The sequence below is a fragment of the Stegodyphus dumicola genome, chromosome 7 (assembly GCF_044657685.1).
Source record: "Stegodyphus dumicola isolate Sdum_Otavi_A_Nest chromosome 7, ASM4465768v1".
Taxonomy (NCBI): domain Eukaryota; kingdom Metazoa; phylum Arthropoda; class Arachnida; order Araneae; family Eresidae; genus Stegodyphus; species Stegodyphus dumicola.
The window spans coordinates 79,981,154-80,008,467 of record NC_140774.1 but is presented as its reverse complement, the minus strand read 5'-3'; the positions used below and the strand labels follow the sequence as shown (position 1 = coordinate 80,008,467).

Here is a 27,314-nt window from a genome sequence, read left to right as displayed (position 1 = left end):
CCAAGTTCAAGCCTTAATAGAAAATGGTCTTGGATATTATGAAAACCTGGTTTCCAGTTTCAGTTCAGTCAGTCAGAGCTCCTGCTCTTTATTGTTAATCAAATGTAGAAATTTATAAAGAACAGTTTTATTAGTATGCCACAATGACTAACTGAATTAATACAAATATTTCTGAATAAATAATTTATGCAAATTAAAAACAATGAAATGAATTTTTAGCTGAGAAAAAATGCATTTCTTAACTAAGTTGTAAAATGGAAACATATGGGATGTACTTCTTTTTAATAACTCACCTTGCTGAAGAAAATATACCTCCATTAAGGCCACCAAAAGTGGACAAAGCAACACATAAGGGCATAAGCCAAGCCATAACACCTAAAATTTTATTTCCAAATGCCTAAGATAGAAAAAAATAGCAATCAAGTAGACTAATAGATTGATCACAAAAGGAAATAAAAAGTTAAAATGATAAAAATAAAATAAACAAATGGTTAGGATCATGCATAGACATACAAAATAAATATATATTTGTCAAAACTAAATAGAATGTAGAAAACAAGAAAATAAATTTCTCATCTTTTTGATACAGTTGGTATGAAAATAAGATACAAAATTAACAAAATAACAGTCAAGTAATGTGTATTCATCCTCATATATCATCAAATTTTCCAGTACCTTTAATTGTACTTAATGTATATTCATGATGATTAAATTTCTAATTCATTCATTATTACAACATATAAATAAGCTGCTTACTAAAAAATTCTGAACAAAGACAATTAAAAATCTATCATGAAAAAAATTTACTTAACTTTTATTTTGTGCATCAGCAGCACAGAAACAATTTTTGAACTTTATTAGTGAAAAATGCATGTGGTACAGAAAGAATGAATGAACGAGCATTAAAATAATACAAGAGAAATATGTTTTAGGAGAAAAAATTTAAATTTTACAACAAAGTACTTGTTCAGTCATTAGGATAGCTTGGCTTTAAAATTATTTCATGTTTTCTCTTCTTGGCTCCTTGCAGGGCACGTATTGTCATTACAGCAATCCTGTAATGCTCGCTCAGTTTTTTTTTTTTTTTTTTGTTGTTGTTGTTGTTGTAGTTGGATGAATAAGTCATTGCTCACAACATGCACACTCAACCAATTGGCAGAGGACGAGAGAAATAATTTTTCATTAGCAACACAAACAATACAAAGGGATTTTTATGTCAATGACATATTGACAGGAGCCCACACTCTAATAGAGGCTCAAAAATTACAGTCACAGTTGATTGATCTATTACCACATGGAGGTATGTGTCTGTATAGCTGGTGTGCTAATCACCCTAATCTTTTGCCATGACCTGAATCATGGACAAAAGGAATGAATATTCCTTCAGTAATTTTGAAGACAATCAGAGCATCGAAACTTAAAGATTATTATGGAACCCAAAAGTAGATTGTTTTTCCTACAAATCAACAAGCAAGAAACTAACCACTTACACAAAGAGAACTGTGTTTTTTGACATTGTTCGCATATATGATCCATAAGGACTGCTTCGTCCAGGGATAACAAAAGCTTGCGTCATCAATAAAATTGTATAAAATGTCATTGAATGAAGATGATTTTGTCTGACAGGTATAATTATTTGATTTGTTTTGAATATTGAATTAAATCTAGAGAGAAATAGAATTAGATGTAATTCTTAGTTATATCAAGAGTAATGGATAACAATGTTCAGGAAAGTTTAAAAATACATTGAATGAAGATGATTTTGTCTGACAGGTATAATTATTTGTTTTGTTTTGAATATTGAATTAAATCTAAAGAGAAATAGAATTAGATGTAATTTTTAGTTACATCAAGAGTAATGGATAACAATGTTCAGGAAAGTTTAAAAATACATACACCAGCAACAGCACTTGATGCCAATATTTCTCCTTTGGTCAGAACAGAAAAGTATGCTACATTGGTTAGAAGATAAATAACTGACACTAAGGGAAGAGAGATGTAGATTGCTCTTGGCAAATCTCTGAAATAAAAGAGCCTTTTTTAATAACACTTAACAAGATTAAGACAATACATACAAATTTAGCACAGAATGATCATATTTTAAATTGACATCAAACATACAAAAACCTTTCAATGCCAAGTTCATTCCAAACAATATATTTTACAAATTTGGATATCCAATGCTTAGGAATTCCAAGAATAGATAAAGCTTTGAACAAAAGAATTCGATTTCACTTTTTTAAAGGCATCCTCATATTTAATTATTTAGAATATTGACTAGACTATTTGAGGCAAAAAAGGATAAAATTCAAATTATGGTACTGCTCCATCGAATTATCAAGACCTGTCAACTGAATAGGTTTTGTCAAAAAGAAGAATAATAAAAAAATAAAATCACAACTAAAAGTGATGTAGTGTGCATAATTTTCTCTCTGAATAGTTAATATAAGATATATGGATGAAGTATTAAAATATTTTGGAAACTTTTTATTGCACAAAAAATATGAACAAATATACAATACTCACACAGCTTTACAAAATTATTAGGCTAAACAGATGTAAGAGTTGACTATTAATTTAAATATTAAGAATTGGAAAAAGCCTAAGCTTCATTTAAGACTGAAATGGCTCAGAGCATTTCAAAACACAATAGCAACTTTTCTGTCTTCAAAAACATATACTTGAAAAGCAGTTTTTGGACATATTACAGTACAAAGTCCGAGATATGAACGTCCAATATCCAGACCTTAAAGCCAACAACAAAAATTTTTTGTAGGAATTTTGTTTTATGCTTTACGAATGCGCATTTCATTTCCCTCCCATAAGAAAACATGCAGGAATCCACTAAATAAAATACTTCATTATTGTAGAAACAATCATTTTAGCATAAATTTCTGTAATCAATAATTTGGCTCTGTAGCTGCATTTCTACTTGGCATACATCTCAAACTGAAACATTCTACATAGAAAGTTTGTTAATTTATAACTACTAATATGGTGTTATTCATGAATGGTGTCGAAAGCTTAAAGATGGCCGAACTGATGTGTATGAATGATGAAGGGGGTCAGGGACGCAAGTCCGTCGCTAAATACGACATTGTTCAACGAGTTGACCAAGTGGTTAAGGAAAATCGGGAATTATTGATGAAATTTCAGGAAGTTTCAAGATCTTCCATGCACTCTATCATTACTGAACAGTTGCTCTACAGAAAAGTTTGTGCTTGCTGGATCCCCACAGATGTTAACTGACGACCACAAAACTCACCGAATAGCTGCAGCATTGGAGTTTTTTTACTGTTACAATAGTAATGGAGAAGATTTTTTTAAAATCCATTGCAATAGGTGATGAGACATGGGTTAAATATGACACGCCTGAAACAAAATGACAATCACAACAATGGATGGACACAAATTCTCCAAAGAGACCCACAAAATTCAAATAAACCTTCAACAACTGTAAGGTTCTGGCAACTGTTTTTTGGGACCAAAAAGGTGTGTTGCTTGTGAAGTTTATGCAGCCTGGAACAACAATTAATGCAGATTCATACTGTGAAACTTTGTGACGCTTATGGAGAACTATTCAAAACAAACAAAGAGGCATGCTAACTTCTGGAATTGTTCTGATCCAAGACAATTCCCGTCCTCACAGCGCTCGTGTAATCCAACGGCTCCTTCAGCAATTTCAATGGGACATTTTCAAACACCCACCATATAGTCCTGACCTAGCATAAAGTGGCTTTCATCTTTTCCCTGAACTGAAGCAGTGGCTTGGGGGGCAGTGCTTCCAAAATGACGTGGAGCTCAAAGAAACCGTCACAACTCCATTTATTGGCGTTTATAACATTTTATGAAGAGGGTATTGCAAAGCTTGTTCACAGATATGACAAATGCCTCAATCATCAAGGTGTTTATGTAGAGAAATAACCTGATTGTACATTACTTTGGGTAACAAAATCTTTTTGTATATTCACCCATCTTTTCTTTATAGCTCTTTGGAGGTTGAAAAAAAGTCAACGTATAAAAATGGGTAAAAGTCATTTTAAAATTACAGTTACAAATCAAAATTGTTTCATTTGTCTCTTGAAAACCAACCACCCAACCACTCAGTTGACCTTAGGGAAAATATTTGTTCCACATTTGTATTGTGGGCTGGAATGGCAAATATGTATTTGTATAACTTCTGATGATCAATATGCTTTGTATCTCCAAATATACCTTGTATCCTTGCATGCTCTCTCTCTCACACATAGTTTATTGAGAAAATGAGACAAACAGTAATATGTGATTGAGCAGTGAAATACAGTGACAGTCTCATATATACTGGATGTATGATAACTCTAGCTATGACAAAAGGGAAAGAAATAACTTGTGGTGAAAGCAGTTAACAAATACAGCTAGCAAATGGAAGATTCACGGTTTAAAAAAAGGCAAGGACACATTTTTTTTCATTTCTGCTCTGAAAAACTTAATAATCTCTACAATATTATCAAATGTATTTACTTTCTCATATATATTAACTTTCTGAAAATACAATAATACAAGCACACAGAAATCGCAAATTTTTTTCACTCAATTTATTAAATACTACCATTTCTATCACTAGAATTACATTTTTGCGAAAAAACAAAAAATTCTCTCTGCGTTTACTTACCTTGAAGGGTGTTTTAATTCCTCAGTGACAAAATTTAATGAATTCCTGCAAATTGATTAACGAAAGAAAAGTTATTTGTGTTTTTTCATTCAAAAATATACTTAGGTTATACATGCACAAAAAAGATAAAAATAAAACATTAGATATACCAAAAACTAATTTTAATACCCAAAATTTTAATTACATACTGTTGAATACACTACACTGTTGAAATAATCAAAAATTAGTCTGGAAATTTTGCATGTGTATCAATAACATTTACTGGAAACATAATTTATCATTTATACACATAAAGTGTATGAAATTAAAACATAAATATTTTATGCACAGAATATACATTGTGTTTTATATGCAGTATTTTATATACAGATTTTATAGAGAGAAAGTCTCTCTCTTTATATATCTGTATAGAGAGAGACAGGAAAATAATACAACAAATAAAATATTTTAAAAATATTTTCAGAGCTTGGATCTGTTACGTTCTTACTTAAGCTGTATTTCAATCTATGATAAGTAATAATCTCATAAAGGTAAAAATATTGATATTCATCAGTAAATTTTAGAAGGTAATGTGAAAATGTCTGTAAAAGTTAACAAATACATGCAAAATGAAAGCACAAACTCTTTGGCATCAGTAACCACATGAAGCAATAATATAACATAGAATCAAAGCCTTTGAGAATTTCTAATAAGAGAGCTAATTTTAAAAGTAAAACTGCAGGATGAATCTAATACAATTCAGTAAATATCTACGTCTATATTGAGGGGACAATTTTAAAGTGACCAGAAAAATATTAACATAAATTATATTTTTGTTTTCTGCTCTTTTCTTGTAGATACTAGTAATCAATTTTAAATACTCACATCTTGAATAAAAAAGAATATCTATGGTCTATTTAAAAAAAATTCAAAGAAATTGGAAAATGCATGAGAAATTTTCAAACAGTCTTTAAATTTCTTCTTTCTTTTAAATTCTTTTGTCAAGCAAAGTACCCTGTAAAAATACTAATACTGTGCTATCTTAAAAAAGGTTCCCATATTTTTCACACTTTAGTTTTCTATTACTATTGTACAGATCAAAAATTTAAAAAAAAATTAATTAATTTCATGTAAAATGATATGTAATAACTTCTGGGAGTAATGCTTGTTAAACTACCTCTTATTTTGGGTTAAATTGTGAAAATCACACAATTACATGAATTTTTTATTTCTTATTTAAAAAATTATAAAAATTCATGCAACATTAAAAAAGAGGGTTCTTTTTTGTTAACAGAGTAAAAGTTGCCAAATGTGGCAGCTTATTTATATCGCATCATAAACAGCTGTGCAATAATAATATATGAAATGTTTAATGTGCACAATGGCGAATTTGTGCAAGTTTTTGACACTTTTTAAAGTGAAAACATCAGGGTAGCTAACTATTAACAAACTACACTGGCACAATTTGGTACTTATTTACAGATGCAAAAGAATGATGGCACAAGCCATCATTCAATTCAACTACAAGAATTTAATCAAGAAAACTACTTCCGAATTCATTTATTATTTATTCTGTTCCGGTGAAGATTTAGTGTGGATCACTTTAATATCAGAATCAAAACAGAATCAATCTCATGTTCCTGTCAATGCTTTTGCAGCAAAACACTGTATTCCTAGAGTTTACCATAATTTCTTTTACTCCCAGGTTTCACAAGTGCATATTTCAAAATATAGTTTAAGGCATAAAATATTGTGATTTGTCTATAAAAACCATTTGAACTTGGAGCAGAACAAAAAGAACTCGTACTGAAATGGCAATGTAGCTTGACTGAAGGATTGCTATGAGACTAAGATTGCATAAAGAACTATTATGAGCATGGTTGCCAAAGTATGGCACATCCTGTAATAAAATTTGGCAACTTCTGTTAAAGAGGTTTCACTATTGTTTAAATACAAGTATCAGAGAATTTCACACATTAAACATTACATATAACTATTCTTTTTATGAAGCTTTATGCATCATTAGAATCTGCCATCAGGTCGGATTTTACAATAACATTTATTTCGGCACTAAGTGGTACTCCAGTAACAGAAAAATCCAAAAAATTAAACAAAACAAAAAAATTAAAATAATTTAAAAAATCCGAAAGATTTCAGATATTAAATTACGTCTAAAGGAGCATTTTTTAAACATTTTGTCTGTTACCTTTATTTATTAAATAGCATGTTCTTCAAACTTAAACCATAAAATTCAGTTCAAGAGCAATATCGCAAAATAGTTTTAAATTGAGCATATGTTTAGAATTTCTGATACGCAGTCTCATGCACTGGAGATAAAAAAATTTTTTTCTGTACAACGTTGTCATTGCTCGCTTTGAAATCCTCGTGTTTGTTAATCAAATATTCGTTAAAGTTTTACAGAATATGAAATCGATAATAAAACAAATTCCAAATTTGGGCTTCCACATGCCCATATTCGCAGTAGGATTACGTCATTCAAAATTCGATGGCTATATGTACCGTTGTTTATCCCAATATGAGAAATATATATACATTTATGCAGATTTCATTATTTAATTTCTTCAAATATAATGCAATACTCTTAAAATTTGGGGGCAACAGTTTCAAAAGTGAAACGGACATTTAAAGTGAACCAACGCAAAATAGTAATACGAAAACAATAGTCTTTCAGGGACAAAGCCCCTTTGAACTATTAAAAAAAAGGGGGTTGAATGGCGTGGTTAAATCATATAAAAATACTTGTGACAAAAAAGTTATTTTCATTTTTATATTAAGTAACAAAATGCAAAAAAGTTACCATCCGGAAAAAGAAAACATCCCCGAATAAAATGCTAAAGAAATATCAGAAAAATGCCAAGAAGACTCTTCAAATGGCTTGGACAGATTTTCTGTAGTTCCTATAGCAAAATTTTTCAAAAAAAAAAAAAAAAAAAAAGAGTAAATTAATAAGTACTTAATTATCTTAACTACATGAATTCAATCAATTTGAACTAATAAACAACAGCTATAAGAAAAAAAAAAAAAAAAAAAAAAAAACATAAGAGCTCAGAAATCAGTTACTGGGTGCTAATTTTAACAACTTTTAATGAGCTGTTGTTCTTTTTAATATTTGAGGAAACTTTCGATTAAATTATTTGAATTGTTTAACTGCAGAAATAATTATATAAAAATTGGTGATCAGATTGCATGATTAATAGTTCAGCAATAAATCTGATTAGAAAGAGAAAGGTACAAATAGTGTAATTTTGCCAAGTAATGACATAGCACAACATTTCTTAAACTGTGGATTGTGACCCCTAATAGGATCATGAAAATTTTAATTTAGATATGTGAATTTAAAATTAGCTGCAATTCCTTCATTATCATAAATTTAATATATTAAATTTTCTGTAGAGTGCCATTATAAATTACTGGCCAAGTTAAGTTATAAACTTCATTTGTATACTGAAAAATACCACTAAATGCCTCATAGTAGCAGTTGAAATTTCAGCATATGAACTGTTTCAGAATCAAAATATGAATCATACATACAGTATATAATGTCCTAAACCACATAGGCATGCCAATAATAAGGTCAAAGCCACAATGTTTCTTTAAAATAGGCACTTCAAGACTACCCCCTTTTAATTGCCATCATAACTTGTGTCATGATCACTGCACGGCATATATTTTCTTCACTTATTTGCGACTGTAGTTAGAATCAACCTTCATACACATGCTACTCATGAAACTAGATCGAATCATGTGGCTTGAACCATCTAATGTAGTTGTCACTCCTATGGTTATAGGGCAAGTCAGGCTCTGGAAAACGACCTTTCCTATTTTAAAGTAACAGCAGTGATAATGCTTTCCCAATACAGTCAATTTCTCCAGATTTACTGCAACAACTGTGTATGCTATAAAATACAATACTGCAGTTTACTGTTTTACTTAACTAAGGTTGGTATTTATTTCAATAATTACCATGAGAGATTACATTTTATTTATATTTCAGGATAAAAATATTTTTTACTCATGGATAAATGGTTGAACTTAAATAGTAAAGGTAATGATGCAAATGGCTCTTCGAGTAGGCTTTAGAAATCAGAAAAAGTTAGAAAGATACAAAAAAGAAAATACAGTGACACATTTATTGTGATGGTAATGAATAACATGTTTGTTTAATTTGCAGTAACATTTTGGTTATGCAGAGCATGAAACCACCAAAATTAAAAAGGCACCTTGAATATAAGTCTCCTTTGTACATTAATAAAATAAAAGAATATTCCAAACGATTGCTGTAATTGTTTGGATCGCAGTAAGTTAGCAGAGACTGCATAATTGTTTCTGCTGAATTCTAAAGAATCTAATGCCTCTTTATTTAATAAAAGATCAGTATTCAACCAACTTCATTAAAAGGCTTTTGTAAATTTCTACTTTCATTAGGTCCTCTGCTTTTACTGGAAACTTTGTTTAGATTGCTATGTATCCCGTTTTACCTTCAATATCAGAAGAATTATGATGGAAAATGAGTATACAATCAATTATCCAATGAAAGACATCTCGTCACAACACAAACAGTTTAATATTACGATTCTATTTACATTGTCTAATTAAGTGTTAGTTAGCTTTGACATCTCAAAGCAATACTCAGGACATAAATGGCATAAAATATTACTCATCAGTTTTTAAATACTCATAAAAAACATCTCAAAAAGTCATTTTTCTCATTACTTAAAATGAAAAGTAAAACTATAGAACAAACTCGAAAGCGTAGATGTAAAAACTCAACTGTTGCCAATCGCGATTCACTAAATTACATCAAAATAAAGATAATAATCAGGTAGAGGTTCAACTTCACATCCTCCACCCTAAGTTAATATTTTTACCTCAAAAATTTAACTTACAAAAGAAAATTGTGAATATTTTATAAGTTACAAAAAGAAAATTATAAGTAGTTCATAAGTCCAGTCTCTTAGGTACTTTGATTGTACGACCTGCTCTAGTCTTTTGAATCTGAGGTTCAAGTCCACATACGTTATGAAAGGAAGAATTGGCACAGGTTTCACCTCCCACCTTCGCGGTTGAAAATTTCTCAATAATGGGATCATCGTTGGAAGCTTCAAGTGGATACAATCTTTGAATTGGTCTTAGCAAGTGTCCATTAGCTGTTTTAAACTTGACAAGTCTTGTAATTCCATCTTTTCCTGGAAGAATCTGAATTATTTTACCTAATGGCCAATTGATTCGCTTGGTGTTATCACTTCCTATCAATACAATATCACCAATATTCACTTTCACAGATTTTTTGTTTCTTGCATTTTGAATAAGTGCTCCTAAATATTCAGACCTAAACCTGTTTCTCAAATCCTTTTGCAAGTTTTCTCTATATTTGACTCGCTTATTAAGACTTTTATGCCCAATGTCATCAAGATCTGGAACACCACTTATTTGATTATCTTGCAGAAATAGAGATGGACTTAAAGGCATTAAAGTAGCATCACTTTCAGTTACACATGTCAATGGACCGGAATTAATTACTCCTTCACAGTCATAGAGTCGTGTTCATTTCTTCAGAAGTTAGCGAAGCTCTTCCTAATACTCGTCTCAGCAATTTCTTAAGAATTCCTATCAATCTCTCAAACCAGCCTCCCCACCAGGAGGCAGTTGTTGGGTTGAACTTCCACTGAATTGGTGGTATAGATGTGTCTTCAGTGATTTGCTTCCAGTTTAAGTCTTGAAGTACATTTGAAGCACCAACAAAATTGGTTCCGTTGTCACAGTATATGATTCTGCTCCGTCCTCTACGAGCTATAAATCTTCTAAGAGCTAGTAGAAAACTTTCAGTAGACATCGATTTAACCAACTCTAAATGGACTGCCCTATAAATGGCACAGGTGAATAAACAAACCCAAGATTTCTTGTTGCCTTTCAGGATTACTGGTCCTGCAAGATCAACTCCACAGATTTCAAATACAGCTGCTTCTCGTAATCTATCTTCTGGAGGAGCCCCAGTACAAGTTTCTAGGTTCTTTGCAAAAAATCTTCTACACACTGTGCATTTATTGATGATAGATCTCACAGTTTTACGAGCATTCCGAATCCAAAATCTCTCTTGTAGAATATTTATTAAATTGAGTACCAGCATGTGCATTTTTCTCATGATAGTATCGCACTAGTCTCTTGACAACCTCATGATTGAATGGAAGAATAGCTGGCGTTTTAAAGTCTTCTGTATCCTCATGAAAGGTAAGTTTAGTTTTTAGTCTGAGGATTCCACTTTGATCCTTGAATACTCCTAAAGTTCTTAATTTCTCATCCTTTTCATTCACAAAACAATCTTCTTGAACCATTTTAATCAGCAACTTCTCAGCCTCAAAAATTTCATCAGAATCAAGGTTTCATACTTTCTCACTGTTTTTTCAGTTCGGCAATTGGAGGTGAATCTTAGGATCCAGGCAATTAGATTAACTATCCTTTTGTATTGAGAAATATATCTGTAATACCAGTCTCTCTTGGTACCAAGCATGCAGAAACTAAACATTTTGTTACAGAAGGAACTATGCTCTTTTTCTTTTCTCTAACAATCTCAGTCTCATCTAAATTTAAGTCACCTTTAGGCTAATCTTCTTCAGGCAAGTAAAGCCAACTTGGACCTAACCACCACTGAGATTTCAATGAGGAGAGAGCTGAACAACCTCTACTCAGAAGATCAGCTGGATTCATGCAACCAGGAATACGTCTCCAAGAATCTTTATTTGTCAGTCTTCTTATTTCCTTCACCCTATTCTGGACATATATACTCCAGGCTTCTTCTCTCGTTATCCAGGCTAAAACAGTAAAAGAATCAGTCCATAAGTAAACTTCTTCACTCTGTATCTCAGACAAAATTGAGGACGAAAGGCGAGACGCTATGGTAGCTGCAAGTAATTCCAATCTCGCGATAGTAGTTTCTTCTTTTCCAGTTGGTGTAACTATACTCCTGGCTTGTATCAGTTGTACTTTAGTAGAATCAAAAGTTTTTATATGAATGAAAACAGCCACGGCATAAGCAGGCTTACTGGCATCACAGAAAATATGTACTGAAGTATTTTCACTCGTACTCCTTGAACTAAAATATCTTGGAAAATGGATTTTTTCCAGATAGTCAATATCTTTCAACCATTTTAAAAATGTAGTTCTCGTACAGGTATCAACTTCTTCATACCATGTTATCTTCTGCTTCCAAGTTTCTTGACGTAATAACTTAGGGATAAGGATAACAGGACAACATATACCAAGAGGATCAAAAAATCTATGAGCTGTAGATAAGATTAAGCACTTAGTCACTTTTTCAAAACATAACTCTTTTATACTACCAGTATTTATTCTTAAGAGTGTCAGATTTTTTATTCCATATTAAACCGAGCACATTTGTATCAGCAGAAGCATCAGCATTAATATCATTGAACTCTCACCCTCTAAGCTCAAATTTTCTCTCAGCCATTATCTCAGTTGATACACTACTAAAATGATTGAGTTCTTCTTCATTTTTAACACAACTGACACAATTATCAACATAAAAACTATGAATAAGTTTTTGAATGACACCTTTCGTATATAAGGATTCACCGGTTTCTATTTTCTCTAAAACAGTTTGTAGGTGAAGCTAAACAGTAGAGTTTAAAAGAAAAGGGCTACTTGCTACACCAAATCTACACGGTAGTGCCTGTACACTTTCAGTTGACCATCACTATCAAGCCATAAGAACCGCAAAAAGTCTCTATCAGTAGGTGAAACACTTATTTGAAGAAAGGCTCTTCGTATATCAGCAATAACACTAATCTTCTTTTTGAAAGCGTGTTAAAATACTCGGAAGCTGTTCTATTAGATTTGGGCCTTTTTCTAAGCAGTCATTAAGACTAGGAAATCCCTTTACTTTGGCCAAAGCATCAAATACTGGTCGGAGTTTTGTAGTGCTATTCTTTTTGATAACTTCTCGATGAGGAAGGTAAAGAACTTGCCCTTGATAATTTTTATCAGCCTCTTCAATTACTCCCTCTTCTAGCCATTCCTTGAGAACATCTCCATAAGCTTCATAATTGGACTCGATTTTAAGACGTTTAACAGTTTTGTTCAGTCTTCTCTTGGCTAAGTCAAAATAGTCTGTTAGTGGTGGATGATATTCCAACCAGGACAAATCAAGCTCGAAACGATCATCAACTATACGAACTGTATTTAGAAAATGTAACCGAGCAGCTTCTTGCAGTTCAGTCTGGTTTTTCTTGACTGATGGGTCAGTGATCCCAAGTGTGTCCAAAGTCCATAGATCTGTTATGGTCTCCACAGTAGATAACAAGGATGTAACTAAGAACGATGATGAAAACTCACTTTTCGAAGTATTCGGCATTCGTCCCATAACTGACCATCTAAATTTGGTCTCAATAGCTACGAGACCACAAGGCAACCATGACGACCACCTGTCATGAGTTTTCCACCTACATCAGCCCCAATAAGAATCTCAATAGGATTTTGACAATCATCCACCATATTTATATTACAGGCTGCTAACTCTTTCAGACAAAGTTTGTTGACAGTAGGTGGCACTGACTTACAAATAATTTGTTGACTAAGAACTTTAAAGTTGCAATTATAATTTCCATGCACACTCGATAAATATAAAGTGTATACATCACGCTTGCATATTCCTGAGTCCTTCCCTTCTAGTAAAGAGTGTTGTAAATATTCACAACTCTGAGGTTCATAGTTCATTTCTTTAGCTGTACTTCTTAATAAATATGATCGCTGTGAAGCAGTATTGATAATAGCTCTTGCGACGCGTTTTTTCCCATTACTTCTAATTATAACTTTGAATGTTTGAAGCATTACGTTCGGAGTAGAAGATAAATTGGAAAGAGCTTGATCCACTTCAGCACTAATCTCAGTTTTCTTTTCAACTTCAGGTGATTCTTCATTTTTTGACATAGTTATTTGGTGCATCTTTCTACACAGAAGAATATGGTGTTTTTTACCACAACACAAGCAACCAGCTTTCAAGTTACAATCCTTGACTGAATGTCCAGATTTCAAACATAAAAAACACTTGTGAGATTGTTGAACCAGTGACTCCCTGTGCCTTAAAGGTATTTTTCTTACTTTTAGACAGTCTCCAGAAAAATGTGAATTAGAACAGAATATACACTGTTTTGATACTTGAGATGAAGTTAGAAGGTCTGTTGCACTAGGTATATTTGAAAACTTTCTACTCTTACATTTGTTCTCTATTACCTTTTTCTCATAGGAAAGATTATGTTTTACTTCTGCTTTTGGTTTCGATGTGTTGAAACGGCTAAAAAAATGCGTTCTTCAGCTTCGACTTCACTTCGGCTTTTAAAAATTCTAAATCACTTTTCTCAATTATAGTTTTACTTTCGTCTGAATCATCTAAATTCACTTCTCGAATTCTACGATGAGCAGATCTATAGCGCTGCCAAGCAACAAGAGTTTCTTCGGGTAATGTTGATTCAACTAGTGGAAAAAGCATTGCAGCATATTTTTCCTTAGTAACACCTAATAATTCAAGTGATCGCAGTTTACTCTCAAGTTGATCGAACAATTTTTAATGAATTTTTAGAAGTGTTCTGTTTTTGAAGAACTAATACTAATAAGTCTCTAACATATACCTGAATCAATAGTTCCTCTCTGCCGAAACACATTTTAGCTGTTTTAAAGCTTTTTCGTAACTATTACCCTCTGGGGGATAGCTCTTAATTAATTCTTCAGCAGGACTGCCTTTTCCCATTGCTTGAGATAAATACGAAAATTTATCGTGAAAACAGATATTAATGTCCTCATCAATTTTTTGAAATGACCCCAAAAGTATAGCCAATTTCGTACACTACCGTCAAAAGTAGGTAATTTTATTTTTGGGTAACGTAATAAAGTGTTCGGCTGCGAAACAATGTTCAAATTTTCATTTTTAGAAGATAATTGTTCACTCACTAGTGTTTCTAGCTTCTGTTTTAAAGATCTCCATCGACCAACATACATTTCTGACTCATCTACCACTTTCTCTATTTCGGCATCGGAAGTATTTTCAGAATACAACAAATGTTTATATTTCTCTTCACATGCTATCATTAATAAACTGTTTGTGTGACAACACAAACAGTTTAATATTACGATTCTATTTACATTGTCTAATTAAGTGTTAGTTAGCTTTGACACCTCAAAGCAATACTCAGAACATAAATGGCATAAATATTACTCATCAGTTTTTAAATACTCATGAAAAACATCTCAAAAAGTCATTTTTCTCATTACTTAAAATGAAAAGTAAAACTATAGAACAAACTCGAAAGCGTAGATGTAAAAACTCAACTGTTGCCAATCGCGATTTACTAAATTACATCAAAATAAAGATAATAATCAGGTAGAGGTTCAACTTCACACTATGTGTATAGATTTCCCATAGGTAATTGTTACAAATTATTACTGTTTTGTCCACCATATCCAGTGTTTTTTTCTTCATTTATTGGATGTTAATTCTCTCAATCAACAGTAAATGAACTGGAGTACAGTCACAAATGTTGCATTGCTATTCTTAATCTCTTTTTGAACAAAGTAACTTTGAAAATAATCCACTACTTGTTATTCCGTAGAAGGCAGGCACCAATTTTAATCCATAATTGGTGCTAAATTGCTGTGCTTGATAACAGTTTCACAGATGACAGAATAAAACGTGAGTACCAGTTTTCTTTATCACACAAAAATATCAGATGTTTCTTACACAGAATAAAAACTCTCTTATAAATTATGCTAGAACATAGATGCCAACCTTGAAATATGATAAATCAGGAGTTCCCATGCTGCAAGGTGACACCATTTTAAAAGAATTCAAAATTGGTTTAGATTTGCTTTATAGTACATGATTCAGTTTATTCAATTATTTACGATATGATTGTGACATAAAATATATAAATACACTCGAAATCGAAGCACCATGAAGGAAGTGGTTGCTTTTGATGAAACTGAATATGTGAATAGCTCATACACAGATAATAAAATGATTAAAAAATCAAGGTCATAGTACCTGTTCATGGCTCACAATCACCCGTTGAGTGATCATATTAGTAGTTGGTTGAACCGCTGGTGGCAATGCATGCTTGAATTCATTGAGGCAAGGAGTTGTAGAAGTTCTTAGTGTCATCCTGCGACACATTCCGAAAGGCATTCATCAGTTATTGCTCGGCCTTGCTGGCCAAGGAAGAGTACAGTCAAAAGTCGTTAATTCGGACGCCCATAATCCGGAATGATCTATAATCCGGACCTCAAAGCTAAAAACTTTCTGCGCATGCGCCACGTTGGCACATGCGCACAAGCGTTTTACGCGTGCGCGTAAGACCTTGACTACTGCGCAAGTGCAGAATACATTTTCGCCTGCGCGTTTAATGTATAACGGACGGTGTAAGCTAAAATTATCTAATTATCTATTTCAGTTAATGTTAATGATTGCGTTTTTCCTTAATCTTCGAATTGGATCCCGCTTATTATTTTTTGCAGACTGTAAGAGCAATTTTATAAAAGTAAACTTGAACTTTCGATTATGTCAAATAGAATTTCCGATGCTGGAACTTTCAAAGGATCTACGAAACGAAAGTATGTTTCGATGTCCAACAAACAAAAAGTGGAATTGCTGCAAAAAATGGATAAAGACATGAAGAATGTGACAGAGAGGTTAGTGAAAACGAAAAAATTTCGATTGACAAGTTAGTCGGTATTCTCGGCACAGCAATTAACGGGACTTGAACAACGGAACTTTGTAACTGAACAAGAAATTATGTCTGTTTATAGAATTAAAGAGAAAGTATTATCACATAAAACGAAGCAACTTAAACAACTTACATTAAAAGAAATGTTTAATAAAGTAAACAAATAAATATTAAGCTTTTTTTTTGTAAATTTTGATATCCTTTAGATCATAATTGTTCTTTATTTCAAAAATTACGGTTTCATATTTTTAATTTTAGAATTTCTGCATGCCATCTTACGAGATTTAAACTGATGATCTATAATCCGGAAAAATCGATAATCCGGAATCGCCGAAGTCCCGAGGAGTCCGGATTAACGACTTTTGACTGTATTAGCTGCACGGAGACAGTCCAAATATATGCGAGTGGTATGTGGCCTGGCATTATCTTGTTAGAAAATGGCCCCAGGATGACGTGCCACGAAGGGTAATGCAACCGGCCGCATGATGGTATCAACATATCATTCAGCTGTTAAAGATGTACATAGGATGACTAAAAATGACCTTCTGTCATAAGAAATAGCACCCGACACCAGGGATTATGGCTGTATGCCTTTGTAAAACAAAGGCTGATTGGGACCGCAGGCCCCATCCACTTCAGACACGGACACAGTGGTCATCTGCTTCAAGAGTGAAGCGGGATTCATCGCTGAATACTGTACGATGCCAGTCTGATGGCAGTCATGATGATCAGCTGCGACACCCCTCCAGATGACTCCGCCGATGTTGTGGGGTCAAAGGCAAACATCTTAAAGGCCTCTGTGAGCGTAACCCCACTTCAGACAAGAACCGTGAGATGGTGGACGGTACTACTGCGTTGAATAGTCGACAATGATACCATTGGGGCGGTTCAGGCCTGGCGAACAATCATCCTATCTTGCCTCGCAGTTGTGCTCCTTGGTCTTCCAGAGCTTTCATTTTGCCAGCAGTTTCCTTGTAGCAACCATTGCTGCTAAAATTTTTGCACAGCAGTATCTGTATGCTGCAGGTGGTGGCCTATTGCTCAGTATGACCACCCAGCTTCACGCAATCCTACAATGCAACCACATTCAAAGTCATTTAGTTGTCTGTAAGGTCTTCGGTATCGTCGTAATGGCATCTTTAGTTGCTTCTTTACGGAATTACAATGGCAGCAACAACAACAACAAAAAAAAAAAAAAAAAAAAGATAAAGTTTCCGCCTCTGTTACTGGTTTTATACTATCCTAATTGCGCACTAGAAATGTGTGCTATGATTGTAATTCCTGTTCATTTGCCTTGAAACTTTGATCATTTGCATGTTCGATCAAGATACACTCACTTTCAAAAGTTAAGGACGGAGAGGAAAATGCTTATTTCCAGAAGCCAATCAGAATTGAAGAGGATGCAATTTGCTGCAGAGGTAGATGGAAGTATGCAAATATGTTAGGTAACAGCCAATCGTGCTTTCATGTCAAGAAATATGCAAAAAAGGCAGTCTTAAAAGAAGCCAGCTTTATGAAGGGTTACACAGGTTGATTGTAAGTGCTGATAGGTGTTTAAAACTTTCGTGCAATTTGTTTTCAAGACACAAGTGTTTTTATGACTTCCAGAAGACGAATGGAAGATTCTGAGCGCTGGCGTGCTGTGGGGCGCATTGAAGCAGAACAGTCGATCACAGATGTTGCTCTTTTCTTCGACATTCATCCTTCTGTAATTTCACGTTCATGAAAACAATTTCAAACCACACAGTTAGTCGTACGAAGGCCCGTAGCCGGTCGCCCAAAGGTTACAACTCCCGCGGAAGATCGATATATTGCTATTGTAGCCAAGGGAAATCACAGACCTCCACACGTGTGACATCTATGGTTACAGCGTCCATTCATAAGGCGATATCTGCAGCTACTGTGCGCCGAAGATTACATATGAGTAGACTGTACGCCCGGGTACCTCGAGTTTGTGTTTCTCTATCTGTCCAATCAAGAGGGGCATGATTACAGTGGTGCTGGGAACATGTCAATTGGAATGTGCCTGACTGGGGCAATGTCATGTTTACTAATGAGTCAAGATTTGCTCTGAAACCAGATGACCAGCGAAGAAGGATATGGCGTGAACAACGAACATGCAATGAGTCCCAAAACATCACCGAACATCCCACATTCCGAGGTGGAAACATTATGGTGTGCGCAGGGATTTCATTAGGACACCGCACATCTTTAATGGGGTTCTTTGACGGTTGTCCGGTATCGAGATGAAGTCCTAGAATTTGTGAGATTGTACGCTGCAGCAGTTGGCCCTACGTTTGTTTTAATGGATGATAAGGCATGTCCCTATAGTGCTGACATAGTCAATGACTACCTGGAGAGTGAAGGGATTGCGCGTATGGCGTGGCCAGCATATTTGTCCGACCTTAATCCCATTGAAAATCTTTGGGATGCTCTCGGCCGTGCTGTATCTTCACGTTTCCCACCTCCAGCCACTCTTATTGACCTGGAAACTGCTCTACAAGAAGAATGGCGAGTGATTAATTCTGTGGTGGTTGACCACCTAATTGAAAGCATGGTCACAAGGTGTAAACTTTGTATACAGCTGAGGGGGGATCACATACCCTATTAATGTCCTTTTTTTCCCATTTTATGCTGTTTATTTTCACTTTATAAGTAATTCTGTTTAAGTCTCCAGTATGTCATTATCAGATAAGTTAAAAAAATTTAATATTGTTTTCCTTTCTGTATATAATTACTGATTTTGTTTTATGCATAAATATATATGCTACTTTCCTGCTGAATTTTGTGTCAGTCAAAGCAGTATTTGTTGATTTTTTTGTATTTTACATCTTCGTACTTAACTTTTGGAAGTGAGTGTATTTTTGCGTACCAAATTTCGTCACGATTGCAAAAGTCGTCCTTCTTGGTGCTTCGATTTTTTTGCAAAGGAGTGTATTTAATTACATATTCTAAATTTTATGTTCTTTGGCTAGTATCATTTTGTAATTTGCTTATGCTTTTATATTTAGAAAATTCTGATTAGAGAAGGAAAGGGTTGATCTTTGGATTATGGTAACTTGGCGATTTTTTGGCGAAAATTTGGCGACCAACTCTGCTACAGCAACCCTCTGTTTTTTTTTTCGCTGCCATTTTGTCTTCACAAAGTAAAGACATGTTTCTTTTCTTTTTATTTACTCAGCACTTTTTCCAACAATCTACTAGCCGAATTACACTTACGCTAGAAATTTTATGGAACAAAACTGCTTAATCATGACAAATATTAACTGCAAAATTGGGAAAAAGTGCAGAATCGCAAACTCTTTGCCGCGTTTTTCAAAATCGCACATACACAGTAACCTTGTACACATCGACTTATTTTTACTTAAAAAAACATCCCAGAATTGCACAAAAATGGCATTGCGCACACTCTTTACTTTATCCACCTAAACTGCTATTTTCTCATAAATTACAAAAATCTGCACGAAAATGCAGGAAAATTTCGTGAATCTTTAAACTCGGTAAAAAGCACATATATGAAATTACCTGATCGCGAAAAATTATATAGCCTATCCAAGGATGAACATTTCCACGTATAATATAAATAAAATATCCAAAAACTTTTACCTCTAAATTATCTATTATAAACATCACCAACGAATTCATACCGCAAACATTACAAATGGTTACAAATACTTATTGTCAAATATTTAAATTATTTCCATACACGTTTACTTCCACTCAAACGTATACCAAATTGCTACAAACATATAATTCACAAAATAACTATCATTTAATTAAAATATAATTAAACCATGTACACGTTGACTTATTTTTACTTAAAAAAACATCCCAGAATTGCACAAAAATGGCATTGCACACACTCTTCACTATATCCATGTACACTGCTTTTTTCTCATAAATTAGAAAAATTTCACGAAAATGCATGAAAATTTTGTGAATCTTTAAATTCGGTAAAAAGGACATATATGAAATTACCTGATTGCGAAAAAGTATATACCCTTTCCAAGGATGAACATTTGCACACATAAAATAAATAAAATATCCAAAAACTTTTCCCTCTAAATTATCTATTATAAACCTCACCTACCAATTTCTAATGCAGACATTAAAAATGGTTCCAAATACTTAGTGTCAAATACTTAAATTCTTTCCATGCAGATTTACTTCTACTCAAACGTATTCCAAAATACTATAAACATATAACTCTCAAAATCACGATCATTAAATTAAAATATAATTAAATTAAAAAACACTACTTAAAATATAAATAAGCAAATACATTAAATTAATAAAAATTAGCTTACAATCCTAATTACTTTAAACTAAATCATTGCTAATAACAATTTTCCAATAATACCATATTAATTTATTTACTCCTTACATTTAGAACAATGCATAAAAATAATATCCTCAAATAATTAAAAATACTAACTTATCTAATCTTCTACAGAATCCTGAGTGCATGGCGTATCACAAAATGTCCATTTTCACCAGATTTCTTGCACCTCCATTCAAACTTATCCGTAATATCCTTCCTTTCACACAATCTCATTTCATACCCACATGTTGGACATTCATGCTTATCCGCAATTAAGCAATTCTTTTCAATTACACATAAACGCAATAAAAATTTCGGATTTACTTTATATAGGGCCATGGGATCCAAATATTAAACAACACTGTTTCACAGAACATAGAATGAAACTAATGCTGCACAGCAGATATTTTTACAAATTTACCCCCTTTTCTGATTAAAGAACAGTGATTCGTCCATTAATGTCACATGATATATCTCATGATCTCTCATTTCCCTCACACAAAATAATGCGTAATCGGAACTGAGTACTTCTCACATTATTCCCAAAGTCCTAGATAGTAACCTTTATCGCCTCCAAAATGTCGCCAAACTACCTGTTACCATATTCCAAAGATCAGCCAAGGAAAGCTTTAATTTATCAAAGCACTTAAATATGATGAAAATAAAATTGCTTGCAATGGATGTTTTTATGTTCCTGTTATGAAATGGGCATAATGACTCTACATATTGATATAAGCTAAAATTAAATACAAGTATTGAATGATTAAACATGTGGCTGAAACTTGATATTAAGCTTTACAGATTAAAATAATTCAGATAAAACAAAACTTAATAAGAAGTATTATGTAGAATATCACTACTAGGGATGGGGGAATGAAATATGCACAATTTAAGCTTCAGTTTGAAACAGATATACTATTTCGTTAATTCAGTAATGAAATTTAAATTGTACAAGTTTTATATGCACAATTTAATTTTATTGCTGAAATACACTTTCATTAGTAAAAGCTAAAAATAAAAAAAATAAAATAAATCTAATAGATTCAGTGATCTACAAGGAGACCAGATGTGTCAGAAAACTGGGAGACTTGCCAACTATGCCATGATAACAATAACATATATGTGAAATACTGCTAAAAATATTCATATTTATTACACTTACCAAAACAAAGATTGTAAACACCAGCTGAAATGATAACAATAAGAGCCATAATTTTTGCAAATGCAAAGCTATCTTGGATTCGAGTAGCCCATTTCACACTGTAGCAATTAACGAAAGTCAGGAAAACTAAAAATACAAAACAGTATAAATGGTACAACTTTTTTTAAAAAAGATAATTCAAAATTTAGAGAACTAAATAACATTCTATTTTTTTTCCAAATTTTTAATATATACAGCAGAAGATAAAAAAATAATTTTTCAGATACATTTTTAAACAAACTGCCACAAAATTTTGATGTTAAATACATACTTTAATAAAAAATATTAATTTTTTTAAACATTAAAAATTTTTATTTTTGAGACTGATGCATAAAATATGCCAAACTATGCATGTTTCAAAGATATGTTCTGACTATCTGCACCATTGCGGAAAAGCTGCGAACAAATACGAATGCACCATGCCACCAAATTATTTTCTTAAATCTTCAGAGCATTAAAACCAGCAAGTTTTAAGAAGAAAGAAACTAATTTCAGCCAATTTGATTTTTTATTGTTTGAGTTCCATCTAAAATTTGTTCTTTGTGCATCAGTATTGATTATACTTTTATCCCAGTAAATATCAGAATAAAAAATAGGAAAACTGGCAGTTACAGAAGGAAATAGTTTTAGCATTCTGAAACTTAGTTTTGGGCTGTCTCTGAGAATTTTTTTGTAAAATACAATTTTCAAAATGCAGCATGCAATGCACAGAAATATTTAAATTTATTTACTCTGTTAATGTATTTTTTATAGATTTCCTTAATTTAATATAAATTTTACATGCTTATTTCTAACTAAAGTTGTGCTGCTAAGTTAAATTGAGAAAGCTAAATTTAAACAAAGAAAAATAAGTACTGGGACATTAAATGATATATAAACATAAGAAAAAATCATTTCTTTTACTATATAAAAAAATTTATTAAATATCTTGGCTCTAGTGTAGAATTGGGTGCCCCTTCAATTAGCGAAAAATTTTGTTCAGTTTGGGCAGTGAAACCTCATTTCTGGTTACCATGATAGTTTTAACTTTGTTTCAGCTTCCTGATTTTTTTTTAAAGCGAAAATAGATCGATGTGTACATGGGCAAAGTTAAGGCAGTGCGCAATGCCTAGTTTGTACAATTCTCTAATGTTTTTTTATGTGAAAATAGATCACTTTTCAAAGACACATAAACACCGTCTTTGACTTCTTATTTTGGTTTTGTTTAGCGGCCATCTCGAAATTGTGACACCTGGGTGCTGATCTTGGCGCCGATAAAGAATTGCCAGAAAACAACAACAACAACAACGGGCACCCAATTGCAAACTTTCACCAATATCTTATATTTAAAAAGGTGATGAGAACAAAATATGCATGGTGTAGATGCATGCAAGAAGGGTTGCTACAACACCAGAATCTTGGAGGTAAATTAGCATTATTTGGCCTTTTATTGTCTTTTTGTGGTTTTTAATTCAAGAGGTACATGATCTGGAATTACTACAAATAAAATTGAAATCATTTTCTGTAAAACACTAGAAATTTTTTCACCTGTTGAACAACTTTTCTCAAAAGGCGGTCCACAAATGACAGCACAAGGAGCAATTATTTTAATGCAAAGAATAATCTTATTAATTTAGAAGTCAAACAACAAAAACCAGCATTATATTTTCAAATTTTCACAGGACTAGTTTCGATGGTTTTACCAAACCATCATCCTCAGCTGCAAAAGCACAAATAAACAGGTAAGATATAATGATAAGATAAGAAAGCCTGGACAGGAGATAAGCTACTGGCGCCATCTGTTGATGAAACCAGAACTAAAACATAATTTCTTTAAAGGTGGAAGGCAAAGATGGATTGGAATTAGGGTCGTTAACTAGAAGAGAAAGATTTTTTTTTAATGTGAAATGAATCTAGAAAATCCAGTTCACCAACGGAAGCTATTTTTTGAATAATTTTGGCAGCAGAAAAATTGAAAAAATGATTTCGGCCCAACAATGTTGGGCAACAGAAGACTTCTGCGTTTCATTTTTTCTAACATATGCCTCATGTTCCTTAATGCAAAATTTGGTACAACTCTGATATACACCCTAATTTCACCAAATGTGGCGATATGTGTTCTGCGCTGGTTTTTGGCGCGATTGCGTGTTCTATGGCAAACCTGTTGATGTTAAACAATCTTTCGCTGGAGCTCGTTGATTCGCGTCTGTGTCTGAGAAGATGGGAGGGAAAGATAAAACGGTACAAGTTGTTGAATTGAAGTTCGGCAAAAGGAAATATCATTGTGGCCATCCTGTTGAGGGGTAGTGGGTTATTGGAGATTTCCTATATGTTTTACCACCAATCCTCGAATTCCATATCACAGATTATGTTCTTACTGCATTAATATAAATATTAACAAGACATAATGCACAATAAAAATTAAGCTTTATTTAGGAACATCGCGCATACTCTCCGACAGCCTGCCTGTTTCGCTCTGCTCGCTACTCGTAAGAAACTTCTCCTCTAGGGTTGCCACACTTATCGGAGGGCGCAAGGCGCGCTCCTTATAGCCATCACCACAGAGTTTCCCCCCAGTTCCTTTAATGGCTATTCAAAGGAACGACATAGGTTATGAAATTATCTCAGAGGATCCGTACTGTCGGGTATTTTTTACATGATTACAAAATTAGAATATAAAATTAGAAAAGATCAAAATGCAATTCAATATATAACAAGGTACTGACACATATAATAAACATGAAATAACAAGAAATATGTTAAGATATGAATTTTAAAAAAATGTTTTAAATTGTTATGCAAGAAGCAAGTTTTTTAGGGAAGTGAACATGTCTTCCCGATTTGGTGACAGTTTGTGTCTTAGAGAGTTCGTTTGCAGATTTATTCTGCTGAACTGTCTTTAAGATTTTATTTGTTTTCAGTTCAGGCAAATTAGAGTCCGAAAGCAAATAGGCTGGTTTCACACAGTCTATAGACACAGTAGATTTCAGACCGTTAGTATCAATTGTGAAAGTTTTGTTCGTTCTAGAAAGAACTTTATGCAGACCTGTATATGGTTGGCACAGAGGTGGCTTTACTCGATCGACACGTAAGTATACATGCGTACACGACTTTAAGGTAGCACGTACGTAACATTTTTCTTGGCAAAGTGCAGATGTTGCTATTGGATTCAATTGCTGCATTCTATGCCGAAGATTCGTGATAAATTGTGTATCATACGAAGATATCTTAGATGACGTTATCATATCACTAGGCAGCTTGAGAGTTGTGCCGTACACCAGTTCAGCACAAGATGACTGTATATCTTCATTTACAGCTGTCTGAATACCAAGCATAACAACTGGTAGTGTTTCAGTCCAGTTATTGGTCTCGTGAGCCTTGAGAGAAGATTTTAAATGTCGATGAAATCGTTCAACAATGCCGTTGGACATTGGATGATAGGCTGTTGTTGTGATTCTGTTCGTACCCAAAATGCGCGAGAATTCTGCAAAAAGTGCGGATCTCATTTGAGAACCTTGGTCTGTTGTTATGATCGATGGGCAACCAAAACGAGATATCCAACAGTTGAAGATGGCTCTGCAAATGGTTTCCGTTTTCATATCCGGGATGAGAATGGCTTCAGGCCATCTTGAGAATCTATCTATGAGAGTTAAAAGGTACACATTGCCTTCTGATGGAGGTAACGGTCTGACGATATCCATATGGATTTCTGAAAAACGTGCATCAGGAAGAGAGAATGTGCCCAGTGGTGCATTAGTATGCCTAGTAATTTTTGATTTTTGGCAAGATTCACAGGATTTCACCCAATTTTTGATATGACGTTTCATATCGGGCCACACATAACGAGAACAAATAAGCTTCGTAGTAGCTGCAATTCCTGGATGTGACAGATTGAGCAGATGATTAAAGATGAGTCTGCGAAAGGAATTTGGAACAAATGAACGAGGAATGTCCATTGATATGTCACAAAGAATATTACCATCAGAATATTGGCATGGTTTAAATTCCAGTTTCAAAGATGATGTGTTGTTTTTGAGAAGGTCTTGTACCTCCGGATCATGCCGTTGAGCTTCCGAAAATTTTTTAAAATCCAAAAATGGAGATTTTGTTATGGAATCAATTTCGATTCTTGAAAGAGCGTCAGCAACGACGTTTTTTGAACCTTGCACATGCCTAATATCAATAGAGTACTGAGAAATAAAATCTAAATGTCGCAATTGTCGAGGTGAACATTTATGAGGGTTCTGTTTAAAAGCGTATATTAACGGTTTTTGATCCGTATAAATTATAAAATTTCTGCCCTCTAACATTTGTCAGAATTTCTTAATTGCAGAATAAATTGAAAATAATTCCCTATCGTACGCGGACCATTTCTGTTGACTTTTATTGAGTTTCATAGAGAAAAATGCTATAGGTTCCCATGTTTGTTGAGACAACTGCATAAGTGTGCCGCCGATTGCGACGTCTGAGGCATCTACCCAGATGCTTAGCTGGGCTCCGGGAATAGGGTGTCTCAAAAGGGTAGCCTGAGCAATGGCATTTTTGGCAGCAATAAAGGCTTGTTCAGCATTCTCGTTCCAATTTAATTGTGGGGATGAATCCTGAACATGCGAACGAGATTTCTTTTTATTCATATAGCCTTCTAACAATTTTATTAAAGGAGAAAGAATATGTGCTGCTTTAGGTATGAAACATCTGTAAAAGTTAAACATGCCTAAAAATCGGCGAAGCTGAGTAAGAGTGGTAGGTTGAGGAAAATCTAAAATACATTTGACTTTGTCAAGAAGAGGTTCAATTCCGTTTTCACTAAGGTGAAAACCTAAGAAATCAATAGACGTTTGACCAAAGGTGCATTTTGAAACATTTATGCAAAGTCCATATTCCTGAAGTTTGGAAAATAAAGCTTTCAAATGCCTGCAATGTTCCTCAGAATCTTTAGAGGCTATGAGCAAGTCATCGACGAAAGCGTAAACACCTTCTAAATCCCGCGTGACTTCATCTATAAAACGTTGAAAAGTCGCGGATGCATTGCATAAGCCGAATTGCATACAGGTACTTTCGAATAAACCGAATGGTGTGCATATGGCGGTTTTGTGGATGTCGGCTGGGTTAATTGGTATTTGATGGTATGCCTTAATCAGGTCGACATGACTAAAAATTTTAGTACCGTGCAATGCAGCAGTAAAATCGGCTAAGCATGGAATAGGGTATTTGTCTTTTATTGTTTGAGCGTTCAATGCTCGATAATCTCCTACAGGTCTCCATTCCAGACTTCCCTTTTTTGGAACCATGTGAAGTGGGGATGCATAATTGCTGCTCGAAGGTCTCAAATGCCCCAATTGCATCATAGTTTGAAATTCTTGTTTTGCTATTTTTAAGCAATCTGGAGCTAACCGACGAGGTTTTGCAACCACAGGTGGACCTTTAGTTATG

General features: G+C 33.6%; 1 protein-coding gene across 2 annotated transcripts in view; it reads right to left on the bottom strand.

The window, feature by feature from the left end:
* Positions 1-27,314, bottom strand: part of LOC118182190 (Y+L amino acid transporter 2-like) — a 64,190-nt gene that overhangs the window by 26,308 nt on the left and 10,568 nt on the right. For both annotated transcript variants that reach the window (XM_085820513.1, XM_085820512.1), the window contains exons 2-6: positions 21,864-21,989; positions 7,449-7,548; positions 4,652-4,696; positions 1,897-2,020; positions 294-397 (exon numbers count right to left, since the gene is read on the bottom strand). In XM_085820513.1, the coding sequence (XP_085676639.1) occupies positions 294-397; positions 1,897-2,020; positions 4,652-4,696; positions 7,449-7,548; positions 21,864-21,989 (499 nt within the window). The remainder of the gene's footprint in view (positions 1-293; positions 398-1,896; positions 2,021-4,651; positions 4,697-7,448; positions 7,549-21,863; positions 21,990-27,314) is intronic.